At 41.4% G+C, this 18,129-nt stretch overlaps 1 protein-coding gene across 1 annotated transcript in view; it reads right to left on the bottom strand.

The window, feature by feature from the left end:
- Positions 1–16,214, bottom strand: part of LOC121614365 (multidrug resistance-associated protein 1-like) — a 41,177-nt gene extending 24,963 nt beyond the window's left edge. Inside the window, exons 1-14 of the mRNA XM_041948196.1 lie at positions 16,173–16,214; positions 15,801–15,980; positions 15,447–15,572; positions 15,073–15,210; positions 13,290–13,418; positions 13,095–13,156; positions 11,325–11,453; positions 10,692–10,931; positions 6,478–6,655; positions 5,477–5,638; positions 2,867–2,959; positions 2,533–2,736; positions 2,016–2,162; positions 1,062–1,149 (exon numbers count right to left, since the gene is read on the bottom strand). Of these exons, the coding sequence (XP_041804130.1) occupies positions 1,062–1,149; positions 2,016–2,162; positions 2,533–2,736; positions 2,867–2,959; positions 5,477–5,638; positions 6,478–6,655; positions 10,692–10,931; positions 11,325–11,453; positions 13,095–13,156; positions 13,290–13,418; positions 15,073–15,210; positions 15,447–15,572; positions 15,801–15,980; positions 16,173–16,214 (1,918 nt within the window). The remainder of the gene's footprint in view (positions 1–1,061; positions 1,150–2,015; positions 2,163–2,532; positions 2,737–2,866; positions 2,960–5,476; positions 5,639–6,477; positions 6,656–10,691; positions 10,932–11,324; positions 11,454–13,094; positions 13,157–13,289; positions 13,419–15,072; positions 15,211–15,446; positions 15,573–15,800; positions 15,981–16,172) is intronic.
- Between the last annotated feature and the right edge of the window lie 1,915 nt (positions 16,215–18,129).

Here is an 18,129-nt window from a genome sequence, read left to right as displayed (position 1 = left end):
TGATTCTATGTGGTTCTAACACGTGGTTTCAAAGAGTTTCACCATGTGCTCTCGTCTTATATCGACCTATAGATCATTAGGAGGATGTTAGCCAAGCTGGCATCAATCATGGACAACCCCTCCCACCCCTGCATGACAGAGTGGGGGCCCTCAGCAGCTCCTTCAGTAACAGACTGCTGCATCCAGTGTGTAAGAAGGAACGCTGCCACAGGTCCTTCATCCCATCAGCTGTCAGAGTTCAACTCCAGCATCACTAAACATCAGACTGTGTTTTTGTTGTTTGTTGTTTTTTTCTAGTCATTTATTCCAACATGCCATATACATCACTCATATCCTTACATTCTGTGCAATATTACATATTTTTTACTGTTTTGTATATTTTATTCTTCTGTGAAATAGTATTACCACTATTTATTATTATTTTTAATCTGAAGGCAGCATACATTGTTTTTTTTTCACAGTTATTGGGGCAATTTATTTTCTATATTTTTTTCTTTTATATAGTCAAAAATTTCGTTTTGCTTGTATAATATGTAAATATATATAGTCTACTTTTTATTTTTTATTTTGTTTTTTTAATTTCTCTCTCTCTGTTGCTATGTTTCTTCCCACTGCTCTCACATGCTGCTGTAATGCCTAATCTTCCCCCGGCTGGGGATAAATAAAGTTTTATCTTATCTTAGATTGTGTCTATACATGAATATATATCTATATATGTCTATTTATGAATGCAATTAATTAAGATTTATTTTACTGTCTGAAGAATAAAACAAACACCAAAAGCAGAAGTCAATATTAAAGTAAAACATCACTGATACTCACAGGAGAAATTGACGATACACAATTCATTTTAATTCTTTGTCTCCAACAGCCATTAGATTTGTTTTTATTGATTATTATTATCATTTAGTTATTTTCTTTTTCAGTCAGGAGCTAGGCCAACAGTATTTCCCTGCTTCCAGTCTTAATGCTAAGCTAGGCTAACAGCTTCAGCACTGGACACGAACGTGAAACTCATTTCTGCCTTCATGATTTTGACCGATATGCATGTGATGTCATACCTGCACTATTAGGAAGTCTCTCCACATTGTCAGGCTTCAGTTCGTCTTGGCACAGGAACTTTCCCAGACGTCTGAGTGAGATGATGGCCTGATCATAGAAAACATATCCATCACAGAACCATTAAAGGGAAATTTTAACATGTTTGCTGTCTGCAAGTTTCCCCGGCATGGGATCACTAAAGTTTTATCTTATCTCAAACACATTGAATTGGATAAAAGAATGTCTGTCATTTGGCACTCACTGCTTACAGGTCAATAATGTGCTGTTTCACATAGGACAACAGGAGTATATTCTATGGGAGTACCACAAGGCTCTGCACTAGGACCTTTAAAGTTGGACATAAATGCTCTTCATGTGTGATATTGTGGAAATCCTTGAAATCCACTCAGAGACACTGGGGGCTGCTCACCTGCTGGCATTGAGGATATCAATGACAATGTAATTCTCCAATAAGCACAACAAAAAAAATGAAATATATAAAAGGCCAATAAATAACAGAATGTAGTTGAGGTCAAGTGTTTAGCTGTGATCTTAGGTTCTTTTATCAAAAAGTACATCAAGATGATGTTATACTTCACTGTATGTGTGATTTTTTAAGATTTTCAAGTTCAAATCTCTGTATTTAGTAGGGAATGATTTCCACCCCATTAAGTAGACACTATAATGGCATTTAATTTCTCTTAAAATGACATTTACAAATAGTGTTTACTAAACAAACTGAAAACTGTCTCACTGAGTTCAGTGGATTATCCTATTTTATCCTATTTTTGGAAACAAATGCTTAACATAATTTAAAATAAAAATTTTTAAACTAAGTTTTTCTCTTCTTAACTTCACTGAGATTGAGGCAGAAATGGAAAATAACTCTAGAGGGAAGAAAAAAATATGTTGGAATTTGGATGAAATAACCTTAATTTGATTGAATAGAGGTTTCTGAAAAGGCTGCCACTTGCCTGCATGGTGGTGCTCATGGCGAAGGGAAGCTGACTCAGAGGAGTTTTCAGGATGTTGATGAGAGCGACAGAAACAAAGATTTTCTGTGCATCCAGAACATTTCGCTCATCAATTAACACATAAACACCAAACATTGAAACAGCGATCTGATCAGAGAAGACAAAAAGAAAAAAAATGTAAAAATTTTGTTTGTCACAAGTAACAAACATCACACTTCTCAATTAGAAAAGGTAGTCTGGTACAACGTTTCTAAGGTCTAGCTTCAGCTAACGTTGTTACAGTGGCTGTGACAAGGGGCTTTCTGTTTTGTTAATTGCTGTTGTGTTTTGCTTTTTCGTAGCAAGGTGAAACACTAAAACTGAGTTCTCATAAGATCTATGTAAGTACGTAACTTCAGCAGGAAACATGTTAATAAAAACATCAAAAACCAGTTGTCAGTCATACGTGTTGAAAGTCTTTGTCTAGTTAACCTGGGTCAGAGTGAGGTTTACCTGGCCATGCAGGGGAGGGACTCACCAGGAAGGAGGAGGAGTTGAAGGAAGCCAGAGACACAGAGTGGAGGATCTGAGATTTCTTCAGGGCATTGAGTTCTTCATCTCTCAGGATGCCAACACGTCGCAGGAAAGCTTCCTCCCAGGCATAAAACTTCAGTATCTTCACACCACTCAGGATCTCATTCATCAGTTTGATCCGACCATCCATGAACTTCATCTGAACCTCCTGAGAATCAGAACGTTGTCAAGATTTTAACCAGTATATCCAGGCCAAAAAACATATAAATTAAGAAAGAAAAACACGAACCAAAGTTCATCAAAATATCCGATTCAGGACAATGAAACTGTTCTCTCACCTGAAGTTTGCTTCTCACTTTCACGATGAATCCATTCAGAGGGAAGAGCAAAACAACTGCAGCAATACCAGCAAGAGCAGACGAACCAAGGAGCTGTCCAATCAATCAATCACAGAGAAAGGCTAAGCCAATCAATCACAGAGAGACTGTAAATCAATCACAGATGAAATCAATTGATGCTTGTATGTGATTGCTTTCTTGATGTTGTGTTTATGTTTTTATAATGTGTATGTTGTGTTTTGGTTTTCTGTATGGTGTTTATGTAGTGTGTGTCATGTGTTTCTGTGGTGTTTGTGTTGTGTGTATGATGTGTTTATGTAGTGTGTTTCATGTGTTTCTGTGGTGTTTGTGTTGATATGTGGTGTTTATGTTGTGTGTGTCATGTGTTTCTGTGGTGTTTGTGTTGTGTGTATGATGTGTTTATGTAGTGTGTTTCATGTGTTTCTGTGGTGTTTGTGTTGATATGTGGTGTTTATGTAGTGTGTGTCATGTGTTTCTGTGGTGTTTGTGTTGTGTGTATGATGTGTTTATGTAGTGTGTTTCATGTGTTTCTGTGGTGTTTGTGTTGATATGTGGTGTTTATGTTGTGTGTGTCATGTGTTTCTGTGGTGTTTGTGTTGTGTGTATGATGTGTTTATGTAGTGTGTTTCATGTGTTTCTGTGGTGTTTGTGTTGATATGTGGTGTTTATGTTGTGTGTGTCATGTGTTTATGTGGTGTTTGTGTTGTGTGTATGATGTGTTTATGTAGTGTGTTTCATGTGTTTCTGTGGTGTTTGTGTTGATATGTGGTGTTTATGTTGTGTGTGTCATGTGTTTATGTGGTGTTTGTGTTGTGTGTATGATGTGTTTATGTAGTGTGTGTCATGTGTTTCTGTGGTGTTTGTGTTGATATGTGGTGTTTATGTTGTGTGTGTCATGTGTTTATGTGGTGTTTGTGTTGTGTGTATGATGTGTTTATGTTGTGTGTGTCATGTGTTTATGTGGTGTTTGTGTTGATATGTGGTGTTTATGTTGTGTGTGTCATGTGTTTATGTGGTGTTTGTGTTGTGTGTATGATGTGTTTATGTTGCGTGTATCATTTGTTTATATTACATGTGTCATGTGTTTATGTTGTGTGTATTCAATCAGTCTCTCTCAGTGCATTCTGGAACCTTTTTAACATTAAACTTGATACAGCAGATTTAAACATTATACTCAGGAACTGCATTCAGGTCTGACACTGTCCCCTAATGGATAAAAGGAAAACAATTTAGCTTTGGGCCAGATTAAAGTGAAATGAATTTTATTGACTGGATATTATCTGTGATAAATACCAATAGACAAATCAACTTTTTAATCAGTGTTTTGTCAGTCGCAATACCAGCAGTGTAAAACGGACCTGGCAGCAAATCAAGACCAAACATAAAACAAGAATTCAAAGTGGTTAATGTACCTTTATCATTACTTGAATGTATAGAAGATCTGCTGTGTCAAATTTATTTTTTTTGTGGTTGTACTGCTGTAATTACATGGCCTGACACTTGTGACATTGCTAATGTACAGCTCGGCAGGTTTATATATACATATTCTAATGTATTCCCTCAGCTCAGAATCTAAATTACTCACAGAGAATATAATCAAGACAAGAATTCGTGCAAGGGTAGCACTTTTTATAGTTGATTGAAACTCTGAACAGAACACCTCTGCAGCAGGATAGGTGTGCAGCATAAAGTGACAGTGGCAACCTGGCCAGGTTAAAGAACAGCCACCTTGTGACACACAAAACTCTGGCTCAACATATCTGCTAAGCCATTAATCTTGCTTTGTTGTATACCCCACTGGTGTAGTTTTGACCAATTATATGATCCCTGTATGGTTGTGGGCACATTCACTTTAGAACAGGAGTCCTCAACCAGCTTTGTCCAAAGTCCGCCATTCTTCTAAGCAGACACTGACGGGGCCATACATTAAAATAAAAAAGGATTTCATTCATTTAGGCCTAACAAGCTAATCATCGTTTAATATTTTCACCTTCTTACAAAATTAATACTATCTTATGATAGTATTGATTATCTTATTATAGTATTAATTTTATATCGGTGGGAACAGACTCCTAAAAAACATAAAATCCATAATGATAAATTGATATGTAACTAGAAAATGCTCTCAGACCTGCACCGAGGAGGGCAAAGCTCAATACAAAACCAGCAGTTCAACTACCTATGAATGAGCCCTTATCTCCCAAATAAATCCTCAGGATTCCAGTGAGCAATCAAAAATACTCAGTTTGAGACACAACAGTTGGCCAATGAAAACAAATCCAAGTGATGCCTCCTGCGTCAACTGGTCAAGCAGCACACTCACTGTATCTGGCCAGGGTGCTACTGCCGGCTCCATGGGATGGCCTGGGAGCCAAGTGGTTTAGCAGTAGCTGAGTGGAGTAAAGAGGATGGCGTTTGAAAATAATCTGTTCCTGTAGACCAGGTGAACTACGAATTACAGACTTCTTGGCTCTTTGCCAGTAGATGGCAAGCTAATCAATGACCACTTATAGGATATATCAATATCCTTTTTGAAAAGCAATGATTATGCTGTGCGTGTGTTTCTGTTGTCATTTTGATGGGTTTTACCTGCCACAGGAAGTAAAAGCAGAGTGCGATCTCGATCGGATTGACCCAAATACTGTTGAAATAAACCACAAAGTCCATCAGTTTCTGAGTGTCGGCTGAAACCAGATTAATGATTTCTCCCAAAGTACACTGCCGACGAGCTGCACTGCTGATCATCAGACACTGAGGATTCAAACACAAAGAAACTTTATTGACTTCACTTCCAATCAACAGAAACAGGATAAGCACAAACACTGTATGAAATGTTAAAGATGAACTCCTTTAATGACATCACAGTGTTTTTAAGTATTTTCAGGTGTTTTCAGGTGTCAGCCACTTGCAATGCGGTACCCAGATCCCTCCGCAGGCAGCTTAACAGCCATTCACACCAGGACTCATGTGACCCTGATCGCTCATGTGATTGATGGGTGGGTAAAGGACCCACCCATTCACACCAGGACTCACCCACTGACACCTGTTGACCCATTGACACCATGGCACCATGGAAGTACCATGACCTGAATGAATGAAAATCTTCACAATGTTTCAAGTAGTAGTTGAGTACGATGAAGCCTTTAGTGTCTACAAGTGACTACAAGCATGCAAATAAAACAAATCTGTTGGTGTGGAGTTGGAAAAATGTGAGATTAGTACATCTGTGTAGCTGCTCCTGCTCTAGGCTACATTTACTGCGACTAGCATAACACACCACCATCTATCACCCAACTGTCCAGATGCATTGTGGGTACTATAGGTGCCAGGTTTTGACAATGAATAAGAATGCATGAAATGAAAAAGATGTCTTCACTGTCTGTGAAGATTTTCAGTCATCCTGGACATGGTTATCCAAGGAGGGTTGAATCAACAGTCTTTGACTCTCATCACCCACTGAAGCATAAGTTAGGGTCACCAGAACCTGATGCCTTCCTGCCTTTCTTTAAGTTACCTGTCTGTCTTTCAGTTACCTCCCTGACTGTTACCATCCTGTCTGTCTGTCTTTCAGTTACCCGTCTGTCTGTTACCTTCCTGTAGACGAGGCCTATGATGGCAGTCTTCAGCCTCATTCCGACAGTGAAGCAGTGAAACATATAGTGATGATGGAGGAGAGACTGCAGACAGGAGAGTAGGAAGAGCAGCGAGGCAAACAGGAAACCTTTCCACATCTCAGCGTTTTTGTCCCGCATGAAGCCCAGCAACAAGCTGACAACCAAAAAAAAACAGAAAAAAAAATACATCAACAAACAATAGACTGTAAACAACAGAAACAATAAATAACAACCAAAACAATAAACACGTGCAGACGTTTTGGGTTATCAAGACTTTTTTTTTTGTAGATTTCAAACCATCCAAAACCTCACAGTGTTGTGTCTGCTACTCTGGCAACAGTTCAAATGATGATTTTCTACCTGTCTACAAAACACAACTTCATTACAACCATCGAACATGTGGAACTGAAACTATCACCACTGGCCTGCAAACCTGACAAACACACTTGTCAGGCTGAATTTGGGGGAAAGGTTTCTCAAACTGTGTGAATTTGTAAACCTGAAAAAACCAGTGCCATTAACAACACTACAGTGAGACCTCAGTAAACATATTTCTGACCTGTCCGGCAGTCACCTGACCTCTCTGACCTCTCTGACATTCATGTTGGGATCTGGTAGGAGCAGGTCTGGTTATAAGATAAGACTTTATTAATCCTCAGCTGGGGAAACTGGTAGAGTTTCTTCCTACAGGGTGGATGCAGCAGTCTGTTACTGAAGGAGCTGCTGAGGGCCCCCACTGTGTCATGCAGGGGGTGAGAGGGGTTTTCAATGATAGATGTCCGTTTGGTTAACATCCTCCTTTCGCCTGCATCCTCAAAGGTGTCCAGACGGCAGTCCTGGACAGAGCCAGCTATCCTGACAGTTTATTTAGTCTTTAGTCTTATTAAGGCTACTAGCCTGAAGTGATCGGGCAGAATAAAATCTGTTGGAAAACAGATGCAGCTCATTTGCCCATTCCTGGTCTCCAGATTCGGGGCCCCTGTCGTTGTACTGCTGTGGCCTGAGATGGTTTTCTGGCCTCCCCAAACCCCTCTGATATTGTTTCCCGGCAGACGATCCTCCAACCTACTCCTGTACCTGTCTTTGCCGCTCCTAATCTCCCTCTTCAGCTCAGTTCTATCCCCAGATCTAAAAACCACCTTCTACTCATTCAATAGGGTTTTCAGTTCAGGGGACACCCAGGGTTTGTTGGTTGGGAGACACCACACCTTCCTGGTAAGCACAATTTCGTCCACACAGAAATTGATGTAGCCCATTATGCATGTTGCCAAACTGCCAATGTCATCCCCATCAGGACTACACAACACTTCCCAGTTGGTGGTGTCAAAGCAGTCCCTCATTGCCATATTGGAGTCCTCTGACTATCTCTTCACATGTTTGCATACAGTAAGTCCAGTGTTTTATTGTCTCTGGTGTGGCATTTGACACGGTGGGGAGAGTTGAGGACAGGGAAGCATGGCTGAAGTCTCCAGAGATGAGGAGGAGGGCTTGGGGGTGAGATCTCTGCAGCCGTGAACCTACAGTGTGCAAAAGCTTGCATGCTGCTGCAGCATTGGCCGACAGGGGGTGTACACCGTTATCGTGATGATGACCATCCTCAGGAGGTAATATGGCCAAATGCTACCAGCTAGCAGCTCTATGTCTCTCGTGCAGCGCTGCTCCTTTACACTGATGTGTCCTGGGTTACACCATCTGTTGTTCACAAACATTGCTGTACCCCCTCGCCTGCCACTCTCAGAGGGTGAAATGTGTTCAAAGCGACAAATCTGACAAATTTCCATGACACACATAAATGTGGTCCAGAAAAGAGTAAAACACAAAGCGTAGTAGTGATGGAAAGCACACAAGAAAACACTAAAACAAAAAAAGGAGACAGAGCTGCTGTAACTAGCTGTCACCCTTGCTGTCCCATCTTGCCTGCTTGTCTTGTTATTAGCATCTTAACAAAGCATAGCATTTATAAAATCACAACAATACTTAAAATTGATGCCTTTGTTTAATGCCGACTCCATCACTATAATGCACTATTTACTGGCCTTCTGGGTGGGGGGCATATTAGTCCAGTTTTAGCTGCTCTACACTGCTAAAAGCTAAAAACTGATCTCTTCACTTTAGTCTTGAACTGGCTCTGACTTTCCAGATACAGGCCTGAAACTTTTGCACTTTGCCTCACACATTTACGTCACAGTTGTGCATATGGGGAAACAAGAAATACCAGGGCAAGAACCAAAATGCAGACTTTGAATGCAGAGCTGGTGCAGATCAAAGGATATATTTGAAAAAAATGGCAAACAACAAAAGGCGTCCAAGCACACAGACAAATCCAACATGGAACAGACAAGAATCCAAAAAACCAGGAAAGTCCAGGAAAAAAACAACATGGGAAAGGACTGAAAAGACTTAAATATATTTGGGAGAGAAGGCTTATAACGAACAGGTGAAAACAAGTCAACAATCAAAGAGGATGGAAAAAACTAAGTGAAGCAAAGGACAACACATGAGGAGAACCCATTTCAAAATAACTAAACAAAACCATGACAGTAGCCCGCCATTCCAGGGATGGGTCTCACATGTCCTTCCAGGACAAAAAAGTCAAGCTGGCTGTGTGGAGGAGGTCTGAAGGAGGGGACTCAGGGGTTAGTGGCCTGTGAGCTGAAGAATGGAGGGCTGGACAAGGCTGGAAAAGGAAACCTCAGGGAGGTGACTTGGGGGATTGACAGCAGCTGAGAAAAAAACCTTAGGTGGGTAGTCTTGGGGCTTGACAGGTGGGCAAAGCCACTGAGGAGATCAACCACATGCCAGGACACATGGGTGGAACCCCTTGGGAGGTCTGACAGGAGGCTGGCAGTGAAAGCAGAACCCCTTCAAAGGTCAGGCAGGAGGCTGGAAGAGTAGGCAAGACCCCCTTGGAGGCCAGCAATGTGGCTGGAGATCTGAGCTGAGGCGGGCGACAGCACAGCTGAACCGGAGGTCAGCAATCGGAAGAGTGTCAGGGAAGGTGGTGGCACCAGAGAAACAGGAGGCTGATGAAGCACCACCACAGAAGACTGCTGCTGCTGAGCAGAAACAAGACGTGGTTGTATCGCTGACACTGCATTTCAATAACAGGATACCGCTGTAGCTCGGTAGAAACAGGTCGCTGAATGTCAGCAGAATCATGAGATTGCTGAAAACTGCTGTAACTCTGGATTTGGTAACAGCTGGGCAGCGGTGAGGAGAACGGGCTGGGCAGCGGAAAGGCTTGACTTTGGTAGGAGACACACCTCCTTCTGGACAGCATCCCATTAGGTGGCCCCAGGGTTGGATCAGGAAGGGAACTGGCTGAGTTCATGCTAGCCTGCTGGTCAGGTGGTTAGCAGGAGGCTGGTTGGAAGCTATCAGTCTGGGGGCTGGCTGGCTGTCTTGAGAAAGGTCCAGCAGAGAAGAGACCAGGGAGCTGGACCTTTGCTTTCTTGTGGGGACCATCTTGAAAGCCTGATAGGACCCAGAGAAAGGAGACTCATGGGAAATGAGGGGAAAACCTGGGGCTGACAGGGGGCTGACACACCTCATAAACGCAAAGCCCAACATAGGAGCCACTGGAGAAATCCAGTTTAGCCAACATAGTTTTAAAATTCAGCCATGTCTGGAGTTTCCAAAAGCCAGGGAGTGTAGATCAGGATAAAGAGTGTGTTTAAAGGAGGTTGTGGCCCTCATCTTATCATTCATTGCATTACTCAAACAAAAGGAAACTTCCTTCATAGCAGCTTAAAAATAAAACAGCAAACACCCTAACATGCCATATACTCTATGTTAACTTTATTATTTATGATTCAGTGTTTTATTTTTCCATGTTGTGCATTGTCTGTATTTTCATCTATATTGTTTATTATATTTACGATTAATTTCAAATGGATTTTTGATATGGGACGTCAGGGGTGAGAGCATGTTAGGCAAAGAGGGAGGGGAGAGAGGGAGGGCAAGATGTAAGACACCCACCTGACCTCCCTGACACCCACCTCAACTTTCTGACACCCACCTGTCCTCCCTGACACTCACTTAACCTCCCTGATACACACCTGACAACTCTGAACTTACCTGACACTCACCCGACTTCCCTGACATACACCTGATCTCTCTGACACTCCCACGACATCCATGACACTCACCTGAGCTCTACGACTGACCTCCCTGAGCTCTCTTACACTCACCTGAGCACCTGTGGCACAGCAAACATGAAGGCATCGTGCAGGAGGAGACACACCGTCCCACAGAGGAAGTAAAGCCCAAAACTCCGCCCCAGAGTGCGCAGGAGGTAGAGGCCATAGCCCCACTGCCCCTCCCTGTTCTTCCTTAGCAGCTGTGTTTTTTCTGTTGCTGTTGCAGAACCACTAGACCAGGACCGGGACAGGGATCGTGCCCAGGATGGTCCAGAAACAGCAGGGTCCTCCCTGCAGAACACCCAGATCAAACCACAAGTCCGGTGAATTTTAGGGTGCCTGTACTGACACCATATACTTTGACTGTTTTCATCCATCCGTCAGTTAAAACCACTTCTTCGAAAGATCGTGGGAGGCTGCAGCCAACATGAGCTCACAGTGGGAAATTGGCGAGGTACACCTGGACAGGTAACTATTGAATCACAGGGCTGACACATGTTTGGCAAGATCTGCAGAAAGTGATGAGTTTGTGACCACATACTGTGTGCTTTTCTTTTCCTTCTTCATTTATAGATTTAATTTTTTTTATTTTAAATGTTAAATATAGTTTGCTGATTTTATGTAGAATTTAGATTAACATCAAAATTAATCTCAATATTATATTTATACTGGAAAATGTCGTACTGCGGCTGTTTGCAGGGTTGAGGCCACAGCTTTTCCAAGTCTGCCATGATCCACCTGGATGAGTCTTGGTCCCGCAGAGGCCACAGGTCTGCAGCCTGCAGGGGGCAACGGTAACCCCGAACCACCAAACTGAGAGGAAGACAAAACAGACAACTGTTTATTAATAATACTATCAGTATTATCTATTATCATTATTAGTAGCAGTAGTTGTAGTGGTATTATTAGCAGTAGTGGCTGGTAGTAATAGTTATAAGAGGAGGAGGCGATGGAAGAGTCTGTTAAGTTTCTGGGTACCACAATCATCAGCAACCTGAAAAAGGAGAAATGCTCATCTCGTGTCAACCAGTGATCACCAGAGGATGTTTTCCTCAGGCTTGCAGAAGATGAATATCCCCACATAAAATTGCATCCACTTCTGCAGAGCCACTCTACTCCATCACTGTGTGGTACCCCACATCCTCTGCCCCCACCAGTCACAGACTAGAACACATCATGTGAACATCAGACAGCTCACAGGATCGTGTGTTCTGCATGAAGTCAGACAGAGAGCCAGAAGACTATCACACCAGGCTCACTGCCTCTTCAGAAAGCATCAGGACCAGCAGACACTCAGGGTTTTTTTTAACTTTCTTTAACTTAAATCAACCTTTTAATTTTTAACATTTCATTTCACTGTATCACAAATCAAATTCTTGCATATATTGTACATTTGGCAAATCTGATTTTGATAGGAGTAGTAGCAGTGCCTGTAGAGGTAGTAGCAGAAATGGTAGAATTAGTAGTGGTAGTGTGTGTGTGTGTGTGTGTGTGTGTGTGTGTGTGTGTAGTGAGAAGATATTCTGATGATCACATCAAATCAAATGGATTTTAAGTACTAACATCAGGTTAGCAGAGTTTGTTTCAGCAGGTTACGGTATGATAACACGTGCACAAAATTAGAGAAGCAAGTTAGTCCATTCACCTCTTCGCAACTTCAACACCAACGACTGTCATTCACTTCCATTCATGTATGTGTGACTATAGCCTAAAGATCTAGCCGTCACCTAGGCTGTCTCCATGACAACAATCCAATTGTTCATATGATGCATACTTTTCCTGCCAACTTCAGTTTTACCTTCAGTCTTTTGTTATTGTGTGTAGTTTGCGTTCATTGTGTCACTGTTTGTATTCTTTGTTAATGTACATAAACCCAAAAACCTCCAAGTGGTGCAAAGTAACTAAGTACATTTACTCAACAACTGTACTAAAATACAAATTGAGATACTTGTACTTTACTAGAGTATTTCCATTTTCTGCTTTATACTTCTACTTCACTACAATTCAGAGGGAAATATTTTACTTTTTACTCCATTACACTTAATTAATAATTTTAGTTACAAGTTACTTTACATGAAATTATATGAAATCTAATCAACAAAAAAATCTGAGCTATTATTATAAGAGTTTATTGATCCTCAGGGGGAACGTCACAGACTACTGAGCAAATTATAGAATAATTCAAATAAGACACATTTACCTGCTACAAAGTTAAATCATTATCATTTTAATTATCATTGGAAATCTGTGGCTAGACCTCAAAAGAGAAGTGCATGTAGGACGGCTCAAGAATCAGAAGCCTTTTGAAAGGAAAAACGGGCAAAAATCCTGCAAACAAGAACTGAAAGACTCCGGGCCGGCTACAGAAATCCTTTAAAAGCTGTGTACTTCCCAAAGGGGGGGTAAGTAAAAGAAATGTTGATGTTTTCTGTGTTTCGGCTGTGATGTTCATACCTGCTAAACCAGAAGAAGAAAAACCTGGAGAGAAATGAGGCATCTTCTTCTGGACATTGGTTCTAACAAGAGAAAGCTTTCAATGACAGAAACTCACATTTCATAAAACACTGATGATGAAACATTTTGATAAAGAGAATCCAATTAAAAACCACACAGCAGGAGACTTCATGATGATTCTACATTCACATCCACTACCTGGATGTAGGTGTGTTTTTCAGAGAGTGGTCGGTGGTCAGAGAAGCAGCTTAGGATGAGCTCGGTGAGTTGGAGGGAAAAACAGACGAAGAACGCCACAAAACGAAATCCATCTGAGGAAAAACCCTGAAACAGCAGAGGTCAGAGGTCACAGTACTCTCTTTCTTTGTTCAGGCTTCATTTAGTAGAGGAATGACCAAGATCGACTGACTGAAGGAAATAAATGTAAGAAACAAAGATCTGTTAAAGTCTTTAAAGTAAACTGTTTCAGATATTTAAAGACATTTAAATATCTGAATATACTTAAATATATCTGACAAGGCTGCTTCAGTACTAAAACTAAAGAATTTCAAACTTGAATGAAAGATCAACTTGAATCTTGTAAAAACATAAATTCAAGATTTGCCTTGTTGTTAAAATAGTAACCACAGAAACACTTTTTATACTCTGTAGTTTTTTATAAAGTAGTTTTTATATTACAGCGCTTTGAGGAAGGTTTGATGATATTTTAGAAGTCATGTCAGTTTCTAAGCTAAAATAGGACACTGTGGGAAAAGTGCAGAACTAACTATACTTGTTGTTAATGACCATGACAGCATCTCATAATCTCCACAAACCCTCTTTCATATAACTCAACAAGGACCCATTGACTGTCCGTGTGCTTTAAATCTATTTTCTCTGAAGTCTGCTGAGAAATACTCTTCCATATTAGTACTTGTCATTCCCAGGAAACCTTGTATGTAATTAGCAGCTACATATGAACTGCTTTCTAGGAAATTATTCACACACACACACACACACACACACGTCCAGAGGAAAGTAAATTTAGACCCGAGTCCCTGCCAGAGAAACTTTAAACTTCACATAACTGTGAAATACTGCAGCTGACAGAGAAGAACTTAGAGAAGAAAAGCAGTAAAAGGGATGAAAAACAAACTGAAAAAGCAGAACTGCAATTCAGAGCAGGTCTACATAAGAGATAAAAGAATGAGAGTCAACAGCACACAGAACAGATAATCGAGTAGATGAAGAAAGAAGCCTGTAGATAAAACAGCTGAAGGCTGAAACAGCACAGGATGGAGATGGTAAATAGACTGTATTCATATGGTACTTTTCTAGTCTTAACAACCACTCAAACAGCTTATACAACACGAGTCAGCCGTCACTCATTCACACTCACATTCATCCCCTGGCGGCGAGGTGCCACCTGCTCATTACGAGCAGTAACCGTTCACACCATGACACAGCATCGGGAGCAATTTGGAATTCAGTATTAGCCCAGGGATACTAATGAGATGGGTGAAACAGGAAATAGGACGTACTCCATTTCAATCCATTTTTCAGCACTAAACCAGGTAATAATATATTAGGATGGGTTAGGATATATGTTCCTCCAGTGTGCTCTGGGGTCTTCTCCTCCACAAAGAGTCCAGGAGGATCTTAAACAGATGTAAAACCACCTCAGCTGGCTCCTTTAAAAATGAACAAGCAGAGGTTCTGCGGGTTCAGACACCCTGCAGGGAAAACTAAACCCTCTCATTCCTTTGGTCACTACCCACAAAAACAATTTCCAGGCAAATCTATCCAGAGACCACTGACGGATGACGAGTCCTGCATGCCTCTCGCCTTGCATTCATTCACAAGACATGTCAAAATTAACATGAGAGGAAATGATCTCATGTCGCCAAACACAACTGTGCATGGTACAGGTTTGATGGAACAAACCTCCAACCAGATTTAACCCATAGAGTGTAAATTATAAATAATACTTTACTGATACCTGATCAATAATCTGCTCAACATCAACCTTCAGAGGAACAAAGGAGCAAAGAACAAGAAAAGTCCAGAAGAGGAAGAGGAGGATGGATGAACGACTGCCTTTTATCCTCTCTACCTGGATTATAACAACAGCAAGAACCTGAGGAAGAAGAGGAGGAGGAGGAGGGATGAGGAGAAGAGAGGAGGAGGAGGAGGGATGAGGAGAAGAGAGGAGGGATGAGGAGAAGAGAGGAGGAGGTTTCAGTGAGTGTGACTGACAACAGATAAGAAACTGTTTCGATTTGATTGTTTGCAGGTGACCATCCTGAAGAACTACTGGTGGACCTGACCCATTGTCATGGCAACCAGTACCTGTATGTAGGACCAGTGACTTACCAGAGTGAGGCTCCGAATCACTGGACCCATCAGGATCAACAGGTGGTTCTGGATCTCTTCATTCTTCTTCACCAGTAGGTAGAAAATCTCCAAAAGACCAAATGAAGCCAGACTGAGACCCAGAAGCTGCAACAGAGTCCACAGAGTTCAGGTTTAGACCAGAATACAGAGATACAAGGGTTAGACCAGATACCAGGCTTAGACCGGAGAGACCAGGATCAGAGCAGAAAGACCAGAGTTAGAGCAGAGAAAGTGATTAGACCAGAGAAACAGTGAACAGAGAGACCAGACTTAGAGCAGCATGCTGTCAGTCCTGAACCAGGACCTGGTTTAACCCTAGCATTGTTTTTTTACCGTTTTGCAGGAGCAGAGCTTGGATAATGGGATGACACCGCGGTGTGGGCGGAGCTGCAGGTACAGCAGGTAAAGAGGTGAAAAGGTCCACAGGTAAACACAGGGGAACCACACCAGCACAGTGTGCTGGAAACACTGGGTCAGGTCCGGCCGGGAGGTGTACCACGTCAAGTTCCAATCCTGTAAAAAAACATTGTTCATGTATAAACAGGTGAGTGATGTGAAACTGGTAAACTGATGAGTTGTCATGTCAACAGGCTTAAACATTTCTTCTCCTGCATCTTTTTAAATATGTGAATTTAACATCTGGTGAAATCTGTTTCTCATCACATCGACCAGTTCATGTTACCACACGTTTAATGACAAACTCACCCAGAGAGGATCCAGACCACTGACACTGCAGAGATCCTCCATCTGTACAAATCCTCCGTCTTCTGTGTGTTCTTCCTCTAGCACTGTCTTCTCTCTCTGTCTCTCTCTCTCTGTCTTTTCTCTCTGTCTTTTCTCTCTGTCTTTTCTCTCTCTGTCTTTTCTCTCTCTCTGTCTCCTCCTTCACAGTCACATGTTCAGGATCTGTTCTATACAAACAGCCCCCCCTCCCCTTCTTCGTACCAGCATCCCTTCAGTCTCTTGCTGTCTGAGAGCTGACCCTAACCCTATGGAGGAGTTTGAATCTGAAATATATTCGTGGTGACTCAACACTGCGTTCACGTGTCCTCGTCAGTGTCCTGAGCTCAGTCTAATCTCACATGTGAGACCTTTTCTCAGTAAAGAGGAAACTAATATAACAATAATGCCAGAATCATTATTCAACCAGCTGATCAGGGCAGATAGATAGATAGATATACTTTATTTATTTATTTATTTTAGGGCAGACAGACAGAGAACAGTATTTGTGGGAGTGTTACAGTCAACTGAATGACAATTATTCCAAATTGTCCAAACCCGTCTTCCCTAATACTGTTCCACTGGTAAACAAAATGATGTATCCTAGAGCTGGATTATTTTATATGTTCCCTAAAATTCATAAAGACCCCAGTAAATGGAGAAAATCACATGAAATGCCCCAGTTAGACCCATTGTGTCAGGCTGCAAACGTACTATACATCTGAATTCCTTGATTTTGTGGATTAAAAAAAAACTATGGATATTGATAGTTTGTACAACAACATTATTACAATATTAAAGTTATTACAATTATTTCAATGAACTCCATTTGACCAGAAAGGATCGAGTTTAATGGAGCTTTTTAAAAATAAAAATCAAATTAAGCACGCAGCTAATTTGCCCCTGCACATGCTAACATGTGCTAACAGTTTTAGCATATTGCACAAAAGGGCCTCTACATTATTGTAAATTAATGGATTATATATAGAAATATTCCAAAGAACATCATTCATTAGCTGTTCTTGACCACTCTGAACAACCACAACAGTCAAACTCAAATTGACTACGAGCTTGATTTCTGTGGGTTTTTCTAGATACACCTCATATAAAAAGGTGCAAAAAGACACACAGACCACATATTAAAGTATTAAGTAGACAGACACTCAGTTTGACTCCATAAAACCAGCTACCATCCAAAGAACAGTTGTGCTGGGCTGGCTAAAATCACTCAACAGGAGGATTTCAAACAGGACACTGAAGTGTTGTTTAACTTTGGCCACTGGAGGGCACTGTAGGTCCTTCCTTAGCAAATCAGAAAACGTTTCTATTGACCATGCACTACATAACAGTACTGTGGGAATCCTCACTCAAACAATTGTAATTTGTGTAAACAGTGTGGTTCACAGTATGTGGGAGAAACAGGTGATACCATTATGATAAAATTAATCCAAAATAGAGATAACATCTTGAGAAATAGAGACACACACACACACTCATCCAGTCCAGCACTTTCTGACACATCGATGGCATCTGTTCAAGCTACAGGAGTACGCAGTAAACCAACATGGAGTGTGCCTCAATGAAAGAGCTGAAGAGAAACTGATACTGGTCTTCAAGGGGCCTTAACGAGGGATAGGTATGTCATGGTGGGTAGCGATGGACAGAGCATTGAATCCCATCACCAGTTCTTGTTCAGACTCTGATGCCCTAACCCCCTTACCCTGACCCCTAACCCCGATTTAGTTGTTGGCTCTTCAATCTCGGAAGAGCTCTACCAGAGTGGTGTTAGAACATCATCTGGAATCGAGGCTAGGACAGCTGACAAGACACATTGCCATGATATGGAAAATGGTTGACTGGTCCCTATGTGCCCACAAAAAATGGATTATCATCGGCTGAAGAATGACCACTGGGCCAAGCAGGAATTCTGCCTTTTAGCTGG

The sequence above is a fragment of the Chelmon rostratus genome, chromosome 11, assembly GCF_017976325.1.
Source record: "Chelmon rostratus isolate fCheRos1 chromosome 11, fCheRos1.pri, whole genome shotgun sequence".
In the NCBI taxonomy this organism is placed as follows: Eukaryota; Metazoa; Chordata; class Actinopteri; order Chaetodontiformes; family Chaetodontidae; genus Chelmon; species Chelmon rostratus.
This window is presented reverse-complemented; position numbering and strand designations above follow the sequence as displayed.